Source organism: Pinus tabuliformis, chromosome 5_2 (assembly GCF_031772625.1).
Source record: "Pinus tabuliformis cultivar Carrire ecotype Pingquan chromosome 5_2, CPIR1, whole genome shotgun sequence".
Classification (NCBI taxonomy): Eukaryota; Viridiplantae; Streptophyta; class Pinopsida; order Pinales; family Pinaceae; genus Pinus; species Pinus tabuliformis.
Window position 1 is genome coordinate 556,973,596 of NC_142306.1, and position 24,089 is coordinate 556,997,684.

The following is a 24,089-nucleotide window of genomic DNA, read 5'->3' on the forward strand; positions in this document are numbered from 1 at the left end:
AAACCCTCCAAATTCTTGGCGGACTTCCATTGCAACTCCCATATCTCTATAAATTTTCTTCAAGGCTGTCTTGTATCCTTGTACCACTTCAGAATCTTTGTTTGGTGCTGCTCTACCAGGTAAAGACAAAATTTTAGAATGATAGTATTTAGGGTGCAATGCATATGCCAGAAGGTGTAATGGCGTGGTCATTTTGTTCCACCTCTCTGTAACTATGTCCTTCACTAAATAATAGAATGTTTCATGAGGGTCATTTTCACTTGCCCTGATAATTTCCCTTATCCTCTCCAACATACTATCAATGTTTTCATAAACTTCCCCCAAGCAAGGTGTATCTGTATCAAATGCCCTGATCAAGGTCAAGATTGGTTCAGTGAACCGTAGAAGATATTGAACCTTGTCCCACCATGCATCATCAAGAATGATGGACTTGATTTTTTGCCCTCTATCAGAAGTGGAAGTCCTCCATGATTCCCAAAGAGGGTCAATGACCATTGCTTGTAGTGCTTGTCTCACCTCCACAAGTCTCTTTATGACAAGAGTGTGGGAGGCAAAACGAGTTTCAGCAACCTATAAGTTTCAAAAGGCCAAATCTCAAATGATAAACCATATATAAATTTGTAATTAAAAATAAGAATTTCATTATTTCTAATACAAATAGTAATGATCAAAAAAATTACCTTCAGTAGCTCCAACTTTGCAAAACCCCGATAAATGGCTTGGGACATTGAATGATTTGTTATGAACATTTGGATTTCTTTTGATGCTACATATATTTCATTAATCCATTCAATCTCACCAATCTTGGCAAGCATAAGGTTCAATGAATGGACTGCACATGGAGTCCAAAAGATGTGATCATATCGACCCTCCACAATCAAACCTGCAGCTTTACAAACCTGTGCGTTGTCCGTAATGACTTGGACAACATTATGTGGCCCCACACTTTCTATTGCATCAATAAGAATTGTGGATATGAAAGATGCATCTTTCTCTATTCCACTGCAATCAACAGCCTTCAAAAACATTGCCCCTTGGGGGCATAATGCAACAACATTAATTAATGGGCGGTTTCTTTGGTCTCTCCATCCATCAGAAATGATGGACACCCCTGTTTCTGCCCATGTATCCTGGATTGCCTGTAGCTGTCTATCCACGGATTGCCTTTCTGATGCCAACAAGGTAGTGCGGACCTTTTCATATCCAGGGCTTTTGTACCCTTTCGGCGCTTCATTAACTGCCTTAATCATTTGCTGCCAGTAAGGGGAACGCACCAAATTGAATGCTAGCCCATTTGCATAGATGCAACGAGCTACGTGTTCATCAGCGATGTCTCTACCTTGATTATTGAAACATGCTTCAAGAGGGCCTAGAGTGGCCCTTTTATTAGATGTAGCAGCAGGCCTAGATGGCAATGGAGGCCTAGTTGTAGAACTTTGCACAGGGTGTTTTCCCTTAGCAAGTTTCCTATCAGCAGCTTCTTGCAAATATGCATAGAATTTCATTTTTTCAGGACTCAAACCTTGGCCAGGTTTGCCATTTGCATCTTTTGGCCCAGTGCATACTTGCACCCCTGTGTTAGTTTGACCGGTGAGATGGGCCTTCACTCTAGTATATGAGCCATTTTTTATATCTTGGCATTCATTGCACTTCCATTTAAATGAACCACCTCCGGGATTTTTTCCAATAATCTCCACATACTGCCATAGAGGGGATTTTGGATCTGTTTTGATGATTTCCCCTTCACTATGCTCATGATGTGAATCTTGTGATGGTTCCATTATGATAATAATATAGAGTCTATTGGTTACTTGCAAGTTGCCACTGCATTTAAAAGTCAAGTTATAATATATTAATATTATGATTATCCATAAACAATTAAAAATTAAATTGTAAAATTAAATACATTAAAAAAAAAGTAAATTTAAATTTTAAATACATTTTAAAAATTTGAATAACATATATTAAATATTAATATAACTATTAACTGTTATTATAATTTATTATGTTATATAAGTTATAAGTTATAACATATATAATTATATTATATAACATATATATATATATATATATATAAATATTAAATAATATATATAACTGTTAAATATTAAATAATATATATAACTGTATAATATATATAATTGTTATAAATATAATTATTTACAATTATAATTATTTACAATTATACCGGTTTATAATTATTTACTTTCTCATGTTTATATATATAACTGTATAATATATATAACTGTTATTTAATATATATAAATATTAAATAATATATATAACTGTATAATATATATAATTGTTTAATATATATATAAATATTAAATAATATATATAACATAATCTTAAATAACATATACGAAATGGTTTAAACCGATATATATATATATATATATATATAAGCCGGATCCCATCCACTTCTGGGTTTATCGAAACGACGAAACCATAATGCAGTTTTTAACTTTCTGGGTTTATCGAAACCATAATGCAGGGTTTATCGAAACCATAACGTATATAACCATATAACATATATAACATGTATTATATATAACTGTTATTAAACATTAATATAATAATATATTAATATTACATTACAATGTTACATTAACATATATTAAACCGAACCGTAAACGTTTACCTGGTTAACGCGGAAGCCTGAAACCCTCAGCGTGACCGACTGTGCCCACAATGTGTGCTGCATGCACGGGAACCAGCAGCAGTGAATGGTGCTGCGTGCAGTGGGGCCGGCGGTAAGCCCGCAACACAAAAGTCCTGTGCAGGAGGAGCCGGCGGTGAGCACTGAGCCCAGAACGAATGGCGACAAAACAAAAGGGTCAAAGCAGACAGAGCAACGCAGAGTCCGACAAAACTAAAAGTAATGTTTTAATATATCGGGACCACAAAATATCTAACCTTAAAACCTAGAAAATATCTGCGTTTTAACTTTTTCGGCCACCTATCACCGCTTCCGGCAGCCACTGTCCGGATCCGTATCCAAAATCCGCTTGTCGTTTCCAAAACCCGCGTTTTTGAAAATATACGTATTTTAAGTGTATTTGGGAGTATCTGTATCCAGATCCGGTTCAGATCCGTGGATCCGGCAATACTCCACTTGCCAGAGCCGGATCCGGTAACATAGCTTGAAAACGCAACTATTACAACAATCATTTCAAGAGCACTTATTACCATGTGAAAGGTCATTTGTTGGCTTTACCAGGTTGTGGAATTGGAGCATGTACACAGGTGTCTTTAGCTAAGAGGAAAGAAATGGAAAAATAGGCCAATGTTGGTGTGGCAAGGGTGGCTGCATCATCTAAAAAAAACAAGAATGATGATCCCCTTCCATTCTTAAGGAAAAGCAGCAACAAATTTCCATTTGAGAGTTTTGGTGGGGGTGTGGGTCAAGCAGCAAAAATAAAGGCAGTGGCACTTGGTCCAATGGACAAGATTTTTCAGAAAAAGAAAACAAGAAGAGCTTGATCCCACCATTGCATTCTTTTTATATCATAACTTCATATCCTTTGATCTTGCACACTCACTTTTATTTATTGAGATGTGTCGAGCTCTAACTCAAAGGGCTCCATCAGGGTATGTGCGTCTTGGGTCAGAGAAGCTTAGAACCACATTGTTGACTAAGGCAAAGAAAGACGCGGACAAAATGCTTGAGCCTATTAAATCAGCATGGCCAACATCTAGGGTTAGTATTGTTTTTGATGGATGGACAAATCCAGCACGCCACCCACTTATCAACTTCATGGTGTCTTCCTTGAATGGACCTGTTTGCAAAGTTGGCATGGTTGTGGAAGCTAAATATCCACAAGTATTTTGGACATCTTGCATTGTCCATTCCTTGAATTTAGCACTTAAATCTATTGCTTTTGATGTGCTTTGGATAGTGATCTGATGTAAACACCACCTAAGAGAAACTGTCCTTCTACTGTACAAGGTAAGAAATCATCGTTCGGAGTATCTCATGCATATCGATTAATATCTGTCCAGATTCCTATAGATACTAGTGTTTTAAAATCCAGCTGACCAGAAAACATAATCAGCTGGTTCGCCAGCTAGTCCCCAAAGGCAACAAATCAGATCTCAAACCAATTCAGTACAGAACCAGCCAGTCCTGACTGGTTCCATACCAAACTGGTATGGCACAAGCTGTACGAGTTTGGGGATATGTTGCCTATAAAATCTGATTTTTGACTTCTTTGACTCATTTCGAAAAACAAAAGTGAGGAATTGAAAGCAAAAGAGAAATTCAATGTCTTCCATTGAGCTAAGCAAGGCAAATTCAGTGTTGCCATAACCATTAGCATATTTATAATCAAGTGGGGATTGATTCATTGATACCATGGGGAATCAATGCAAATTGAGCAAGATGGAATTACAATTTACAAAAACAAAAAAAGGAAAACAAGGGCTCTGCTCTCAAGCCAGCTTACAGTCACAAAGGGGAGTATAACAGGGCTCCCACTGCTTTGACCCATGCATACGCCCCTGGAATATCATCTTGAATCAATAATAGTCAAATTCAAGAAGACTCTAAAAAAGGAAGATTCAAGAAGATAACTGAAAAATGTCGTTAACATAAATTCTTGTGCATGGGTTATGGAATCTGTCTTGGGAGATAAATTAACCTAAGCAATCCAATTTGAGCAAGAGTCTCTAATGGTATGGAATCTTGGATTTATATTGATGTACATGAAGATATTTTTCTTTAAAGTTTTAATTTTTTATGTAGTTTTTAGTAAAATGGTTCATAAACTATGAACCAGTGTAACAGGAATCGGGAAAAAATCGGAATACTCGCGAGTGCAAGTCGGATCGGCGGCAGAACGATCAGTTTCGAATCTGGGCGTGTCAACTCGCGTTGACCGAGTTTAACTCGTGGTCAACGCGAGTTCGACTCGCGATTTATGCGATTTCGTCCGATTTTTACGAGTTTTACGAGTCCCGCCAAATTCATAAGGGTTTTCGCCTTCCGGTTTGCCGCGTTTGCTTTCCCGCATCGGTGAATTGTTTAACAGTTTAACGGTGCCGCGTTTATAACATTGCCGCGTTTGTCATTGCAGCATTCGAACGACGAAGCCTTCGAACTCGAAGCATATCGGTGCCGTGTTTATAATTATAACATTGCCGCGTTTGTCATTGCAGCATTCGAACGACGAAGCCTTCGAACTCGAAGCATATCCCTGTCGAAGCCTGTCTAAGCGCATTCGAAGTTTCGAACGACGAAGCCGCGGCCCGCATTGGAAGCACAGTCCCTGTCGAGTGAAATTGAAACTCAGGTCACCGTCACAGTTTTTCTCTTCGACAGTTCGACTGTACATTGCTTCAGCCTTCACCGATAGCTTGCATCTATTCGACAGTCGACTGTAGTATGTACATTTGATATACGTTACAGTGTTGACAACAGTAACATAATTCATAATGTCTCACTTTTAACAGTAACATTGTGCACTTGCAGGTCCCTTTAACTTTAAAGCCGGAGAGAATGGAAGCTTGCCGAGACTACAACTGAATCCATACTCTTGGACCTTGGTCAAAGGTATTTTTCAGTGTATATGGATGAAGCTAATAAGTGTACAGCTCCTTTTATTTCTCTGAGTTTACTTCTATTTCTAGTGAGTTTATTACTAGTTGAACCATTCGTTTTTTTTTAAATTTGATATATATATAGTTTTAATAGGTGAAAACTTGTAACTGTAATAAATATATGAGATGTAATCCTAACAGGTTATAGGTTCAAGATGAGGGTTACCTTTAGGGAAATAAAACTATAAATTATTTCAAAGAGTGTTGAGATTACTATAAAATTATTTCAAAGAGGGTCTAATCTCAAACTAACTTTATGACTCTGCACTGTATTCATAATTTCATAACACTGTAACAGTAAGTTAGTAACTGTGCCTCAAGGACTGAGCCCTCCAACAAATCTGAGCCACAATTCTGTTCCTAGGTGACTGTTCCAAGTAGCACCTGCCACCAAGTCTGAGCTTGAAGCAGCTACAGATATGAGTGTTTTGTCCATCTGTCTTGACTCTTCATTTACTTTTTTAAATTTCTAGCATATTTTAAATTTTTGGATGATTTTTAAATTTGATTTTTTCTTGTCTTTCACAGGACTCATCTTAACAGAAACCACAAATTAAACACAAGTTCAAAGCAACAACAATGCCGAGAGAGAAGGACTTTGCTTGGGCTTATTGTGACAAGATTCCTGGAAAAGCCTTGCTCCTTTGTAAATTTTGCAAAAAGGAATGCAGTGGAGGCATTTATAGATTCAAGTTCCACCTTGCAAAAATACCTGGCCATGATATAGGTATTTGCACCAAGGTTGACGAGAATGTCCAACACCAAGCAGCCTTGGCCCTTGAAATGTTAGAGCAGCATAATGCCAAGAAAGCAAAGCAAACTGCTGAAATAGGAAATGTTGGAGTTGATACTTTTTCTGTCACTAGCCCCATGTCACCTCAATCTGTTGAATCCTCAATGCCGTTCCCAAGTTTTCCACACATGCCTCCAAGCCATGCCAGTCCTTCAACTCCTTCCTTGAACACTGGAGGTGGAAACATAAACGCCTTTTTTGCTCCCCGCACAAAACCCGGTTCCCAACCTACCTTGGATGGCACTGGTTGGAAAAAAAAATATCCATATTCAGGCAAGGAAGGCCATTGCTAACTTTTGGTTCTATTCTGACATACCTTTCCACTGTGCCAGAAGTCCTTATTGGCAAGCTATGATTGATGCAATTGCTAATGCAGGTCCAGGGTTCAAAGCCCCTACATCAGAGAGCCTTTAGACAGATATGTTGTTAGAGAGTGTTGAAGATGTCATGCTTCTGCTAGCTGAGTTTCGTTCATCATGGGTAGAAACAGGGTGCACCATCATGAGTGATGGATGGACAGATCAGAGGAATAGAACTTTAATAAATTTCCTTGTATCTTGTCCCGCAGGCACAATGTTTCTCAAGTCAGTGGATGCTTCAGATAAGGTTAAGAGTGCCCAACTTATCTGTGAAATGATGGAGGAAGTTGTTCAAGAAGTGGGAGAAGAAAATGTTGTACAAATTGTCACCAATAATGCAGCGAATTATATGGCTGCTGGTAGACTTTTTGAGATGAGGCACCCCACTATTTTTTGGACCTCTTGTGCTGCCCATTGCATAGATTTAATGCTTGAGGACATTGGTAAGCTTCATTGGATACATGAGGTTGTGGAGAAGGCAAAATCCATAACCAAATACCTATACAACCACACTATTGTCCTAAACACTATGAGAATATACACTGAAGGTAAAGAAATTGTTCGACCTGCAGTGACTAGATTTGCAACAAATTTCATATCTTTGCAATCTGTGGTTGAGCAAAAGATAAATCTGAAGAGGATGTTCTTGGGACCTGAGTGGATGGGATCTAAACATTCCAAGACCCCTTAAGGCATCGAAATTGCTGCACTTGTGTTTAATGATGGCTTCTGGAAAGATGCTGAAGAGATTATTGCTGTGACGGAGTCCCTTGTTAGAGTTCTCAGGTACTTTTAGTCTTTTAACTTTTTCATTTTTTAAATTTCATTTCAAGCTTCTTTTTATTTACAATGTTTCATATTTCTTTAAATTTGAATGCTTGAACTTTCAGGATGGTTGATGGTGACAAACCCGCTATGGGTTACATTTATGAGGCGATGGATCACGCAAAGGAGGCCATCAAAAGAAGATATGGGGATGATGAGACAAAGTATATGCCTCTTTGGGACATTATAGATGCACGTTGGGATAGGCAATTGCATTCCCCCTTACATGCTGCTGGGTACTTCTTAAACCCACAATATTTTTATGATAAGAGCAAATTTAATGAGGATGGGGAGGTTGGCAGAGGACTTATGACATGCTTGGAAAGGTGCTTCCCTGATCCAGAACAACAAAGTCGTGTCTTTTCCCAACTACAAGATTATAGGACACCATCTAAATTGTTTGCCTATACCAGTGCTATAAGACAAAGGTCAAAGATGTTGCCAGGTACCCAGCTTGAAGCCTTGAAGGCTTCATCAATTCATTAAATTTGTTTAAACTTTATTTTGTATGTTAAATGTTTTATTAAATTTTATTTTCTTTTTAAGTTTTTACTATTTACTAATTTGGTACTTCTAGTCTTCTACTCACAAACCCTTACCACTTGCTAGGTCTTTGGTGGCAAAACTTTGGTAGTGATACGCCAGATTTGAAGAGATTTGCCATTCGAATCTTAAACCAAGCATGCAGTGCTTCAGGTTGTGAACACAACTGGAGCATGTTTGAGAAAATACATTCTAAGAAGCGCAACCGATTGACACAAAAGCGCTTGAATGACCTTGTATTTGTCCATTACAATCTACGACTTCGCAACAAACAAATACAAGGTGAGATTCGAGAGCTTGAATTTGAAGGTTTCATAATCTAGTTCGTACTTTAAAAGTTTAAAGTTCAAACTTCAAAGTGAAATTTTAATTCACATTTCAATGTCTCATGATAATGACAGGTATTGATCATTCACCAATTGACCTTGAAGAGTTAGATTTGCAAGCTACAAATGCGGCAGAATGGGTTCAATTAGATGAGCCTCCTCTTTTCAGCCTTCATGACTTGGAGAACTTTGAGAGTCAAGCAAGCGAAGGAGCGGGAGGAATTGCTTCTAGTTCTCACTCTTAAGAGTCTTAGACTCTTAGTTGCTGATTTTTTTCTGATTAGTATGCAGTTTTTTACTTTTTTGTAAACTTTTAGAAGCATATGCTTCTAAGGACTCAAGACTCCGTGCTTTGGATCATGTGTGGACTCATAACATATATGAGATACTTATTTATTCATGATATTTTGGACATGTATTGATATTATGCATTGTTTGGACATACCTTTACCCAATATTAATGAAAAATGGTTTTTTAAATTCAATATATGTGTATATTTTTATTTAAAGAATTTGCCGATTTTTTCCCGATCCGATTAAAACTCTTCGCTCTTTTGCCTCGCCGATTTATTGCCGATTCCGAGTCTGGTAACATTGGTCTAACCAATTGGAGGTCAAGAGATGGGAAAGGTTACAAAGTATTTTTAGAGTAGATCGACGCATAAATTTAATATTAAGTAACAAAGTATCCCCTGCGGTGCTCATAACCACAAGAAAAATAATGAAAGCATATGTGGGATCCTTAGTTGTGAGTAGACTTCTCTACTTGTTTTGGTGTGATGTAGACTACCTTCCACATTGGCTACCAGAAATAGGAAATAAAGAGCATTTTATCTTTAAGTATCCCCTCTATTATGAGATAAAGTAAAGTTTTATTATCTGTATCAATGTTTAAAAAACCAGAACGCGAGCCGAAACTGATTAAGAGTCCGACAGGAGTTGGATCACAATCAGATTGGTTCATTGAATCAACCAATCAAAGCATCAGTTTGCCTCAATTCACCCCTGAAACAGCCAAGTCCATTCTTGTAAATAAACTCCAGGAACAGAGATTGACAAAATTTAACCACTAATAGCAAAGGCCCAAGTCAGAACAAGCATTAGACACATGCATAGTCCAATAATCAATTAGATGAAGAGTTATATAAGCAAACAAGAGTAGATCAACTAGCAAAAGGGGCTGTCCTGAGTGCTTGCCAGGAGTAGGTCATTGGTTCCAAGCCAAATTGGCAGTTGGTTGCAAGGTGGCCACAGCATTATTTCTGGGCAAACCAGTTATGTAGTCTGCTTGCCCAAGGGATGAATGGTATTGTAATATTCTCCTCAGGTTGGAATTTCCCTATCATAATGAGAAAAAATGGATCATGGTTCTACCAAATCACAAGTCAAGATGAAAAGGGACTGAAATAGAGGACACTGGAAGCTTTTCCATATTTCACCTGGGCAAACTCCAGATCTTATGTAAAGCAGCATAAGCAGGCACAAGGTTGACAGATAAATCGATTATAGCATATTTTTGCAGTGTCTAGCATTACCACAAGACATTCACCAGCAAATACTGTAATAATTTGACATTAAACAAAATGAAGACAGTTAACAAGTCTATTTCTTGGTCGACACCTGATATCCCACAACTCTATATCAGAGCAGAATAACTAAAACAAAGGGCATTTGACACAACAGTCTTGAGATATACGGAACACTTCCTCATGGGCACTCCTAGTCCAGAGGAATTTACAGAAGATATCAAAATCAGATTTACGGAACTAAATGGAGAAATTCCTCATGCATATTACTAACCCGCACATTTATAGAATAAATAATAATAATCAAAATAACAAAAAGGTTAGTCCGCATCTAGTATATTTAATAAACAGAATAACAGAACTCATGAGATTAAGGCCTATGAACTTTATTACCCCAAAATATCAACAACAGAATAAATTTGTTTAATGTAGCCAAAAGCTGTGCCAATATGAAAGATGAAGAAAGAAGCATAACAAATGAAGCATCAAGTGACCTTACCTCTCCCGTCTTGAGAGCTCTGTTGTTTTCTCAACCTGCATATAATCCATTAACCCTAATATGTTATTTCTTACTGACATGCATTGAGTAAGTTGTGAAATATTACTACATATTTAATGTAAGATACATGTGAAATGAAAAGCAATCTAAATAAGGATTAGGAAAAGAAAAGCCTACAAAATACTCCAATGTTAACACAGTTTACAATGTAAAAGAGTTAAGGAGAAATCTAAAGTATGAGAAAAGGCAAAACCTATAAAAAAAATAATATTAACATGAAGAACTGTCCACAGGCACAAAATTAATGTCCAACGAATGACCACAAAAGTAGGTTAATGGGACTGAAGAGGACAACCAGTATGAATAAAATGTGGGAGTGCAACTCCTAAAAAAAGTCAAAAATGATACAAAGAAAGAAACCTACATAAGTATACCATTAGAACATGTGTATAAAACCGTGATAAAAAAACGGTGATACAAACCACTAGGTGAGTTTATCCAAGACTAGAAAGATGCACATCCCAACCCAATAACCTATCAAAATAGAGAGTAAGAGAGGGAGATCAGACAATGGGGACAATGATGTCAATGTCACTTGAGTCTAATGGTCAAGAGGGAGGGGGGCGAACTAGGCATTAGCTCATTGTTAGAGTCTTTTGGAACCATCAAGGAGCCTAGCTACATGATCTGAGGGGAGATGTATGAGCGAGGGATACCCCTATATATAAGGTCAAAAGAAGGAAACTCTAAATGGATCTCTGGTTACTCCATTAGCTCTGGCGGGAAGGGCATGCTCCACTCTCAATCCATCTAGATCTCATCTCTCTAATGTTCTATTTGAGCCCTGAGGTACAGACCGATATCCCCAAACCAATCTCAATAGTGTTGGGTGGTCTCACAAGGAGAGAGGTTGAGGAGCAACCTGGGGTCTCACCATCCTAACATCTAGTGTGCTTTGTAACTCTACCTATCATTTGTTGTTCCAATCAAACTAATCTAAGCTTATTCTTCAATATCATCTTCGTTTTCATGTTGTTGTTCTGGAACAAATCCACTAAAGCCTTCAAAATCTCCCTAGCTAACTTCTTCTCCACCAAGTGAGGGATCACATGATCCTTCATGACATCCATAATAACCCATTGAGCTCTCAACTCTTCCACACATCGACTCCCCTAAGGTTTCTAGAACTATTACCTCTTACTTCCATGTTGTTTCGTCTGATCAAAACAACAAGAGGCAGGAAAAGTCTTAGTTTATCGTAGATGGGAGAATGGTGAGACCTCGAGGTTTTCTACAAACCATGCCCCCCCCCCGGTTCGAGATAGACAAGTACATTTGAGACCAACCCGCAGATGTTGTACCATGCTTTAGTCGACCTACACGAGAGTCAGAGGGAATGGCTCAAGGCAGAGGCAATGCAAAACACCTCCCGCCTGCCATACCACCTCCCAAACACAGCACAATAGACAAAGAATGATTAGTCGCTTCTTCCTTTCGGCCTCAAATGTTAGGAGTAACATTCACTCATCTACCACCACTAGGATCACACAGCTAGATTCCCTGACGGTTCTGGAGGTCCCAGACATGGAGAGATTGTGTTGCTCGCCTCCTTTGCCATCGGCCATCAAATTCGGGAGATTGAAGACAAGTTATGTTAAGAATGAGTAACGACAACAAGGACAAAGCTACCAAGACACTTAACCACCATGGCGAACAAATTAATCAAGTGACCAAGAAAGTAGATGCATTAAAAGCACAACCAGTGTTGCGAACATCGCGATAAAATCGTGATTTTTCGCAGTGCCGATAGTCAACCTAAAAAATCATTGAGTCGAGCGATAGAGCAATTTTAAAGGTAAATTTCGGTCTTTTTCCTCTTATTTTTTAAACAGAGGGCAGAGGTGAGATCTAAAGAGGAGGGGAACTCATCTACAAGGGCACGGGAGGAGAAAAGTGATGGAATTTCGCATCCCAAGCAAAAAAAAAATCAAGTTTGGACCAAGTTTCTTCAACATGGCATGGTTTTCAAGTATGGGCATCAAATTTCACCCTATTTTTATTTTTTTCTTGTTTTTCCTTGGGTTTCTATCACCCATATATTTTCCATCATTTTTGCTTGGATTTGAGTATGTTTTTCTGTCATTTTTGTTGCATTTAGTGGAGAGGGTTTTTTGGTCAAAAATGCAAAATCTTGAATGTTAGTTTTCTTTGTTTAATTTCTTCTTGTGCCCTAGTTTTTTCCATGATTTTTGCTTGGGTTTGAATGTGGTTTTTTGTTATTATTGTTGCATTGAGTTGGGGTTTTTTTTTGTCAAAAATTCAAAATGTTATATGTAAATTTTAATTTCATTTGTTAACTTGCAATTCTTCTTGTGCTCTAGGTTCAAACTTCAAACTTCAATATTACATTAAAACTCAAGATTCAACAAAGTTACAAACATGCCAAGTTAATTGCACCCGCCGTGGGAATTTGGTGAACTTGATGGAGGGTTTTGACAGATCAAATTTGAATTGCAAGTTATGTGGGCATCATATGACAAAGGGGTATACAGATTGAAGTTCCACCTTGCACAAATTACTTGACATGAGGTAGGGCCTTGCTCAAATACAAATCCAGAAATCATTTGAAGAGCCCTCAAATCATTGGAAGAAATAGAGACAACCAAACTATCCATGGCAGCTCTGAAGAGTCAAATAGGGGGTGGAGTGGCAGGATTGGGAAGTGACCATGAGAGTGGTATTGGTTCTTCACCATCAGCATCTACACCCAACCCCATAGCTACCTCATCATTTTTTGTTCCTAGAACCACACCTGGTGCACAACCATCTATCACGTCAGTTCTTAAAAAAAGGGAGAAGGAAGAAGCTGACAAGTTGTTGGGCAAGTTTCTTCTTTGGAGTGATATTCCTTTCAACATTGCCAAGAACAATCCATTTTTCTAGCCCGCGATTGATGTTATTGTTATTGTTGGCCCAGGGTACAAAGCCCCTTCATATGATGACTTTAGAGGGCGCATTCTTCAGAATGAAAAGGTTGACTACACTAAGAGATTAGAGGAGTTTAGGGGATCATGGGCACACACAAGATGCACTGTGATGTCAGATGGTTGGACCGATCAAAAAGGTAGAAGCCTTATTAACTTCTTGGTTAATTGTCCCAAGGGGACAATGTTTATGAAATTTGTTGATGCATCTGCACATATCAAAGATGCACGATTATTATGTGATTTGTTGGACGTGTTCATTCAGGAGGTGGGTCCACAACATGTTGTCCAAGTCATAACAAACAATGCTGCAAATTATGTTGTTGCTGACAAGATTCTTATGGAGAGGCATCCTAACTTATTTTGGACACCTTGTGTTGCACACTGCATTGATTTGATGTTGGAGGACATAGGAAAAATTCCTTCTATCAAGGATATTGTTGAATCATCAAAAAGCATTACAAAATTTATACATAATCATGCATTTGTGCTTCATTTGATGAGAACATTCACCAACAACAAGGAGTTGGTGTGCCCTGCCATTATACGATTTGCCACTAGTTTCATATCTCTTCAATCCCTCATGAATTCTATGTGGGATGTGAAGAAAATGTTTCTTTCAGAGGAGTGGCATGCTTCGTCATATAGCCGCAAACCAGAGGAAGAGGCCATATGCATGTTAGTTTCATAACAGGAATGCTTTTGGGCGAGACTGCAGGAGGTGTGCAGCATTACTGAACCTTTGGTAAAGGTTCTTCAATTAATTGATGGAGACAAGCCCTCGCAATGGGCTACTTGTATGAGCCCATGGATAGTTACTTGAAGTGTATGATTCCTTCTCGACTTCATAATTATATTATTTCTTGTTAAGGCATTTGTGCCTTGATGTCCATTTGTCTCCACAATACCTACATTTATTAGTTTCTTTTATTCCCGAGTGTTGTTGTTGGTCTTCGTCTTCCCTGAATGATGACATTCTAAACTTATATTTTCTTTCAATAATTATGGTTGTGTGTCTAGCATCTTCAATGGTTTGGGGTTTACATAATTTTAATTCTTCCCAAATGTAATCCTTAAGGCCACAACGATACATTTTTAATAGTTCTTAGTCTGAGAATCCCCTTTGCCTTATCGCTAGCACTTCCCATTCATGCATGTATTCATTTACCGATCCTTTCTGTTTGAGGTGAACGAATCTCCCGTATACGTCATCCTCTTCTTCATCATGAAACCTTTTTAGCAATGCATTTTTAAGATTTTGCCAATTGAACGAGCGAGTTGCACATTTAATAGACCACCACAGGAACCAATCATACACTTTTGCTTCCCGGTAGTTGGATGCAGTCATGACCTTCTCTTGTTCACCTATTGGCGGATTTGCTCCAAAAAAGGCCTTCATCTTGTTTACCCATACAACAACACCTTTATGATCCTTACCATCGTATTTTGGTAATTCTCTCTTAATTTTAAGGTGGTTTTTTTTGGGGAACTTCGTATAGTATTGACTTCCTTCTAAGTGTAGTTGTGGTATTTGCAGTTGCTCGTGTATCAGGAAATCATGATTTGGAGAACTTTCGTCTTCTTGAGTTTTGGGACTTTGTGTGGCTGAGGGTGGATTGTCCTTTCCCATAAACTTGCTCATCATGCTTTTTAATTCCGTGACATCATCGGCCATTTTTTCCTGTGTACTAACTGACTTCTCGACATTATCAAGGCCCTTATTTATCTTATTGAGTTCTTGGATTTTTTCACATCATCACTGTTACTACTTGCCATTTTGTTCTTTTTTTTCCTTGTAGACCCAATTTAAAAGAAACAAAAAAATAATAATAATAATAATTAATTAATTAATTTAATTAATTAATATATATATATATATATATATATATATATTGAATTGATTAATTTAAATCAATTAATTTAATTTAAATTAATGACTTTGACATAAACGACGGCAACGTTATGGTGGGACATACGACGATTGGGGCCATTGAAGTTTGGTTTGTTCTGACAGTCGACAGCAAGCGCGGAAGCACGACAGTGACGAGGTCATGGTTTGGTGCAGCTAATTGGTAGAATGGTGGAATACACAATGTCGGGTAAGGCAGCATCAGGGAGTTGCAGCGAACGGATGGTGGCAGCATCAGGGAGTTGCAACAGACGGATGGTGGGACGATGAATCAGCAGAGTGTTGGACAACATGGCTGGCAAGGGGTGTGGCGTGAATGAAGCCGAAACAGGACAGGGACGGTGTTGACACAGGAAGCAAGGGACAGAGCGTGATGAACCCAAAACAGGACAGGGACGGTGTTGACGCAAGAAGCACTGGACAGACAGAGACGATGTTGATGCGGTGGAGATGGGTACATGACAGTCGCAGCAATATGATCGAAATGAACCCGGATTGTGTAGCTCCAGAACAAACGGCTCCGATACCACTGGTACATAATTAGTATACCATAGCAATATTTGTATGTAGATTTTAAGTATAAGTAATAGTATTATAGATAAAATTATGAATTGGTGGTTTACAAATCTTCGTGGCAGTTTGCCTTTATAGGCATTGACCAGCCACAAAGATGGGAGGTCACAACTTTTGACCCATGTATCTTCACAATTAAATGAGTCATTAATTAATTTAATTATTTTAACTATTTAATATTTTATTTTAATATTTATTCTTTTTAATTAAAAATATATGAATATTTGTGTGTCCTTTCCTTTAATGATTTTCTTTTCTTGCGTAGCTTGGGCTACAAGCTTTTATTTATGCATCAATTACCCCTTAAAGATGAGAAAATTTATGGCTCATCAAGGTTGGGATATCAAAGTTCCTTTCATTTTGAATGTTCAATGCATTAGCCAGGAACTAGAGGGCTGCTACGGGGGGTAGCCCTTAAGCTAGGCTTTTATCCACATCCTAGGGGTTACCCACCACTACGGGGGGTAGCCCTTAAGCTAGGCTTTTATCCACATCCTAGGGGTTACCCACCACTACGGGGGGTAGCCCTTAAGCTAGGCTTTTATCCACATCCTAGGGGTTACCCACTTGGGTGGGTAACACTCCCAATACTCTTATTGATATTATATATATAATTATATCTGAGAATATGATTTAGAGATCAATTACAATAGACAATTAATTTGATTAGGAGTAACATTGAAGATAAATTTTAATTGCTTCCTAGGCATTACCAACATTTAGTTAACAAGCATAAAAGATTACATATGAGTTAATTAAAATAATGAGACTCTTAAAACTCTCCATCTGGACCATGATATACGACATCATCAAAAAATTATAAGCCAAGAGTAATGATAGTAGCAAAATGTATTTAGTGGATACATTGACAAATACATAGTTTACTATAAAGCAAAAATTATAAGGACTTACATCCACATCTCGAGCCTTGATGTTCTTTGGCTTAGCAATATTAGGATTCTCAATCTCAATGAGACCCTGAGTTCCCTTTTTTTTCTGCCATCACAGAAAGAACAGACATATTAAGGATATACAACATTCTGGTCGACAAAAAAAATTCACATAATTAATGTCATATGCAAGAAGTGAAGTCTTTAGTGTCATTGCTTCACACATCACAAAATGTATGTTTATAGAAAATCTAATTGTGATTTATTCAAGTATTTAAAATTTCACTTGTCAGAAACAAGGCAACAGCCAAAAGTCAAAAGGCTTACTTCATTTGCTGATTCTTCAGATTCTTCTTCTGATGATTCTTCTACCTCCTCCTCTTCACTCGGCTCTTCTTCCTGTTATGATCAAGACATTCCAGATCCTTCCATTTATCAAAACTCTGCTGTATAAACAAAATGAAAGTTTTGCATGTATCTCTTATGTGATGTTAAAAAGAAAAGTCTTGAGAAACTTTGCTAGTATTTCACAAATGGCTCAGGGTCCATTGCTTTGCCTGGATAAGACTAGGACATTACTTTTATTGGCTTTCAAATTATACGAGTTTCATGATAAAATTTATTACTATTGTCAGGTGAGTGAATCCTATTATTGACTTAAGCCATGAGATATGTTTCTATAAATTTTGAAGTATTTTCCTTGTGTCAATTTAACAAATTTTATATTAAGAAGATCATGTTCAACATGTTGATTTCAAAAATTCAATCTAGCACTATGAAGTACTCAATATTGTTGGAAAGGGAAACAAAACCAAGAAAAATGGTACAGATTATATTCATCATGCACCAAACATATTTACTATTTCTGAAAAAATCAGAGCTACCTTTACTCTTTCTTTCCATTTCCATTGAAAAACTCTGACATCTTTAGACACTCTTTACATCATTTTACACTTTCTGAACTACAACAAAACCAAACTCCCTCCATGCATATATTTTTACAGAGACTGTTATAAGGGCAGTAGTAGAAACGTGTCTAAATAAGGATTTAAGCTAAAATCTAAAATGATACGGATGAAAATTGCAAGCCTTCTATCAGGAAATTGAATACATCCAGAAGACAACAATAGGCATGAAATATATATGCACACTAAATAACTCTGTGATAAGTAATTGAAAATTGATTGCAACTCAATCAGGATAAGGATTGAGCTCAAAAGGTTGTGAAGTAGAGGCATTTAAGGATAAGGATGGTGTTAAGGGAAGACCCGACAGTGCAGCAACGACTGGAAAATTCTGCAAAAACCCTAATGGAAAAATTTAATGGTCTACAAATTTCAAGTTGTCCCTAAATGCTTGGATAAAGAAGGTATGGGCTCTTTTATTAGGATATGGACCTACATTTCATTTATTGACTAGACGTTGGATAGGTTCTTTTTCACTCCAAAGATGATTCTTTGAAGATTCTAGGAGGCGTGGTTTGGGGCTTGACCTCTTTGTCATTAAAAGCATGGTTTGCTTGTTTCTAGTATTCTACCCCTGATCAGAACTTTAAAAGTGCCAAAAAAAATTCTGATTTGGGTCAAAGTAATAGGTTTTCCCATGGAATTGTGATCAAGAAAGATTCTCGACGAGATCTTGGACTGATTCATTTTTTGTGTCCAGTGTATTTAGAATAGTGGCTTGTATATTAGTTGAAATGGATATTAGTGAAGGTTTAGCGCACAACATTATTATTGTGGCTAGCAGGTCTATGTTTTCTCAAACTTTGGACTATATAAATATTCCATTTAGCTGTGCATGTTGTCATATTCATGGACACATTGCCAAAGATTGCACACTTCCTTTCACCAAAAAAATCTGGAGGAAAAAATCTATGGCCAAGGAGAAAGTTGATGAAGAAATATTGAATCCCAATGGTCTGGTGGAAGTTGATGATGATGAAGTCAGAAATCCCAACAAGTCTGGAAGAAGGATAAAGATTTAGGCAAAATCGTTTTGAACAATGTTTATATTGTTAAAAAGGCAGCCAATTGAGAAGGTTTTTCCTCTCACACAATTGTACCCAGCAGTCCCATTGACCTATTTAAGATCATTTGTTGGGCACTACTAAACTCATCTTATCTTATCTTCTCCTCCGAGCTGCTTGTCTGCAAGCCCAAAAATTCAAACATCAGAAGATCCTGTTGAGGTGGCAAATAATAGCCTCGATAAGTCTCTTGAGTTCAACCATGTTGTTTATCCTGCAGCTTCATTAATCATGAATGTTAAGGATAAGAAATTATGGCCCACCCTTTTAGAAATAGCTTCAAATCCATGGGGGAACCATTGCATTAGAAAAAACGCTAGCACTATTTCATCAAGGCCAAAGAACCTATACCCTACATCAAATTCGGGAAATTCATCTACTGAAGGCTCATATGATGTGGAATCAATTTTGGGATTGTGCGGTTTAGAAAATGAACTGGAATCTTAAAAAAAATAGTAGACACCAATTAAGGTCCGCAAGGGTGAAAGCCTTTTAGTGGGGGAGGGTGTGAAGTGGGACTAGGGCTAGATAGAAACAAGTTCCATCTTCTATGGAACGAAATCGTTATTACATCATGCTCAAGAGAAATATTTAAAAGAGATTAAACAAGGAAAACAAAGGTTGATTGAAGGGGTGCTCAAAGCGAGACAAACCCTTAATGGGGGTCAACAATGATTATTAATCTATAAATTTAAGAGGTCCTAGCAGACCCTCAAGAAGACTGGCCCTAACTCACTTAGTCAAGCTTCACAAGCCAATATGATTCTAGTGCATGAAACCACAGGGGAAGATCAAAAAGTCACTGGGGAGTTAGATAAACTCTTGATTGGGATTCCCTAGCCCTAGATGGAGTCCTCACTCGTTCAAAAAAGACTGTCCTTTCTCAATTCTGTTGTCATTGCCTCAGGTATATGGACATAATTCATGTTCATGGACCTAGGTCAAAAGATCTCATTTATTTATTGTTACAGTCCTAATAATGAGTGGCAATCCTTTTGGGAAGTTTTTCTCTTTTGATTGTGTAAAGGAGGAGAGGAATCGTATTGCTTGGTAGGGGGAGGGGGTGGTGTTGTGTGGGAAGGGTTTAAACTTTAAATAGATCAAAAGCATGCAGAGAGGATGCTAGACTGGATAGAATGGTAGACTGCTTTAGGAACAAGATTGAGGCAGCAAGCTTAGTGGACGTTGAGCTAATCAAACTTAGGCTCACTTGGAGATATAACAGAGCTGGTGAGGCAAGGGTATCCAAGGGGCTGGATAGGCTTTTAGTGTCCGAAAATATTCTAGTTGAAGTTGGTATGATAAGGTCATAGATAAAGGTAGGGGAAGGAACTAATCATTCCCCTACCCTTCTTCAAAGCTCAAATAGAGAACAGGGTAGTTCCTTCAAATTTCAAATCCAATCTAGGTTGCCTTGAGGATCAATCCTAACTCAAAAAATGAGAAATGAAGAAAGAGAGTCTATCCGAAAGTGAGAAATGAGAAAAGAGAGTCTATTCGAAAGTGTTATGACTCATGAGATAGATGACATAGATGTATCTCATTTCCAGTGAATGTATAAAGAGACTAAGAGGGCCAACTGCAACATAGCTGAAATCCTGAAATTAATTGCATTCTTTATCTATTTTGTTTATGGAGATATTAACCAGATGATGATGCCAGAAATTTCATAGGAGGTATTATCTACAGTGTTAGCTTCTTTCACGAAGGATGAAGCCCTGGTCCATATGGCTAGACCATCGAGTCTTATAGGTTTTTATATCTATTGGATGAAATTTTAGAGGGTTTTGGAATAGATTATAAATACTGGAAAATTGCTAGGAGCTTCCAATTCTACCTTTTCAACTTTAATTCTAAAGATAGATAACCCTGACTCTTTTGATGAGTTCAAATCTATTTCCTTGTCCAATTGTGTATACAAAATCATTGCTAAAATTATGGCAGTCATAATTTAAAAAGTTTTCTTTGCACTAATTTCCCAGGAGCAATTTGGCATTTTCACCGGAAGATAGATGCACGAAGCAATAGGGACAACACAAGAGAGTCTACACCAAAAATTAAAAAAAATTCCCTTTATGGTCCTAATATTGGATTTACCTAAGGTAAATGAGAGAACCAGCTGGCTTTACCTTCGGACTGATGCTTCTACATGTTGGTTTTCACCTTCCAGTGGTAAAACAGATTATTGGTTGTTTCTCCTCAATTTCTTTTGTTACTCTTATTAATGGTTCTGCATTAATAAAAATTAAGCGCACTAGAAGATTGAGGCAAGGCTGTCTTCTATCTCCTTTACTTTTCTTACTTCTTTCTGAAGGTTTAAGTAGTGCTATCATGGATGCAAATAGGTCAATAATCACTTCACGGATCAAAATTGGTAGGATAGTATGTTTAAATCATCTGTTGTTCTCTAAGGGATGCTAGAAAATTGTAGGATATTGAAGAAGTTTATAGTATTGTTACAGGAGTGGAAATAATTATTCAGAGATCAGCCATTCAGTGGTTTTGGAGCAAGAGTTTGAAGACATGATGGCAAGGTTTTCCCTTGATGGATTCAAACACCTGGGTTTTCTTTTAAAACCAAAGAGGTATGGAAAAAAGAATTAGGGATGGTTGCTAGAAAGGATTGAACGTAGAATTCATAACTGATGTCACATATGGTTGTCTAAAGTGGGGAGATTGACCTTTAGTTAAATCAATGTTGGAAGCCATTCCAATGTTTTGGCACTCTGTGGCCTTCATTCCAAAAGGAGTCCGAGTGAAAATCAAGAAAGCATGTTCTAAATTTCTTTGGTCGGGTGGAAATAAATCTAAGGGTATTCTCTAGTTAAACGACAAATAATTGCAAGCCCAACAGAGGAGGGTGTATGCGAATTGAAGAATATTCATTTGAGGGTGTATGGTATTGGTGATTGAAGAACATTCATTTGTTTGGCAAAACTTTGGCAGCAAAAAGCTTGTGGAATTTTCTTTCTAAAAAAGGTTTAAAAAAGTATATTACTGAGCAGAAATATACAGGTGCAGGGTATTTCATATACTGAATTAGGAGTCAAAGGAAAAGCATTCAGGATGTTTACATTCACTACAAGGAATCAGTGCTGCAACTTCATATGGTTATGAATCATTTGGCCTAGAAAGTAAGGAATGGCAAACAAGTTATTGGAGTTGATTCTATTTTGAGTTATGTTGAAAGTGTTTATTGCCTAAAGAAATGATTGATTCTATTTGATAAAGGGGTATTTTCCAATGTTGCAAACATTGTGTCAGAAAATATATCAACTAGGGTCCGAAAAATAACTAATTGGCAACATCAAGGAAAAAATCGGCAAACTCTAAAAACAAAACAAAAACAAAAAAACACATTTTTTAAAATATTTTTAAACGTCTAAAAAGACCTTCCCTCTAGCTGTTTTATGAACAAATGTAATAGTGAGTAACCCCTTTGTTCTCAATCCCGCACTTTCCCTCCTCAAAATGAACAAAAAAATTCCATATTCTCTTGATTCAGCCAATAATTTCCATTTTCATGCGATATCTTGCCAATATATCAGAATATTTTCAAATTATCACGACATATCAAAATTGGAAAAAATAGCAATATTATTTCCATATGACAGCATCGCAGTATATCATAATGTTGGCGACATATTACCAATAATTGCAATACTGGTGTTTTCACCCTCAATCAAGTGAGGGATCAACAAAATACAATTAACATTTGGCATCAAGGGTGGGGGAGTGCACAAACTTTGGGATTAGAAAGTGAACAAGCAATTTTATGGAACACATTCTTCGTAGGTGTTAAAATAGGCCACATCAGTCTTAAACAAATTGAAATCAACAAAGAAAATATGGCCCTCCATAAAAAGAAAAGCAGCAAATCCGAAAATCACGAGTGATATTATATTTTGAGAAAAGAACAATTGTTGCATAAGCAACCAAGTTTAGTTCTTGTATAAGGAAATGCCCATTAAAAATTTATTAACTCCATGGGATGATTACTCAACATAAAATGAAGCATCCTAATTAGTCACAAGTGGCAGGAGCCGGGGGGTCATTCTTGAATCTAAGGGAAAGCAGGAATTATCCTTTGCCTAGGGACTTAGCACTTCAACCAATAACTAGGCTGAAGCCTATCCTCTACTACAAGGCATTCTCCTTGCAATCAGCTACAATATTGAATCATTGATCATACTTGGGGATTCTAGCATCAACATTAAATCCTTCGTTTCAACAAACAACACTAAAAGACAGTAGGATAGCCTTAATCCTTGCAAGAATCACAAGATAGATTAACAATTGCTAGGATCGATTCTACCCAGTGTTAAGGGCTCTCAACTCTCAAGTTGATCCTCTAGCAAATGAAGCAAGCACTGTATCATAGGGGGTCCTGTTAAAAAATGAGGGTCATAGCTTTTCACATATCCCCTTATGTTTTTAAACCAAATTGGAACTTACGCCATGTAACCTCTCAATTAATAAGGCCATGTCTCAACCCTACACAAACTTCTTGTCAAATGCATGGAAAGGATTGACAAGGACACAGTCCCTGCTCTGTTACATGCAAGCATTAATTCATGTTTCCTTCATCATGGGAATTCACCAGCAAGGTGGGATATTGGGGGAAGCGAGATTGGATTTTCATGATAACCCTGACAGTTTCACTCTAGCCCATGCTAATTTGGGATTGGCCTCTAGATATTAGATGGTAATCTGGGAGCTGGGCTCAATACAGTTTCGTATTCTTGTTTGGTTGGGTCTGAGGCTGAAGATTGGAACTCCCTCCCTGGATTATCTCAGTCCCCACATCAGGAGCTCCCAGAATCAGTGTGAACCTCATGCAAATCAAGTAAGAGTTGTTCCTGTCTCTGCTGTTGCATAGGATTTCTAGCTTCTGGGTTGCTGTTTTTTGGTTCCTGTATGGCTCAATTATCTGGCCATGGATTTCAGTTTGCATTTTGTTGTGTCCAGTTCCAAGTGTTGGAATTGGGGAAGTTCTGCCCCCAGACTCTGTTTATTCAATCCAGTTCATTAGGCCATTTCAGTTCAGATTTCAGTAATCTCTGGTACAAAGGAGAATGGTGGACTTCAAAACTCTCTGTGGGTGTCACTATCTGGCCAGGACAATTCAGTCTCTACTCGACCCTGGTTCCTAGAAGCATAATTGAGGAGGGAATTAGACTTATGGACTTCAGGGATTTGCAGGAGGTTATAAGCATCCTTTTTTAGCATGAAGAG

General features: G+C 37.6%; 2 protein-coding genes across 2 annotated transcripts in view; one reads left to right on the top strand and one right to left on the bottom strand.

The window, feature by feature from the left end:
* Positions 1–24,089, bottom strand: part of LOC149160178 (uncharacterized) — a 74,799-nt gene that overhangs the window by 36,265 nt on the left and 14,445 nt on the right. The window contains exons 3-5 of the mRNA XM_089436655.1: positions 17,153–17,224; positions 16,848–16,931; positions 10,470–10,504 (exon numbers count right to left, since the gene is read on the bottom strand). Of these exons, the coding sequence (XP_089292781.1) occupies positions 10,470–10,504; positions 16,848–16,931; positions 17,153–17,224 (191 nt within the window). The remainder of the gene's footprint in view (positions 1–10,469; positions 10,505–16,847; positions 16,932–17,152; positions 17,225–24,089) is intronic.
* LOC149160179 (uncharacterized) lies at positions 7,710–8,773 on the top strand. The gene is made up of 3 exons (XM_089433658.1): positions 7,710–8,020; positions 8,185–8,400; positions 8,520–8,773. The coding sequence occupies exons 1-3, from the start codon at positions 7,744–7,746 to the stop codon at positions 8,687–8,689; spliced, it is 663 nt and encodes a 220-aa protein (XP_089289784.1). The 5' UTR covers positions 7,710–7,743; the 3' UTR covers positions 8,690–8,773.

Bases quoted from the DNA above. Each gene is read 5' to 3' on its own strand.
- LOC149160179 (XM_089433658.1), top strand. From the start codon at position 7,744: ATGCCTCTTTGGGACATTATAGATGCACGTTGGGATAGGCAATTGCAT. The intron at 8,021-8,184 runs GTACCCAGCTTG...ACCACTTGCTAG, and splicing joins AAGGTCAAAGATGTTGCCAG to GTCTTTGGTGGCAAAACTTT. The intron at 8,401-8,519 runs GTGAGATTCGAG...TGATAATGACAG, and splicing joins TCGCAACAAACAAATACAAG to GTATTGATCATTCACCAATT.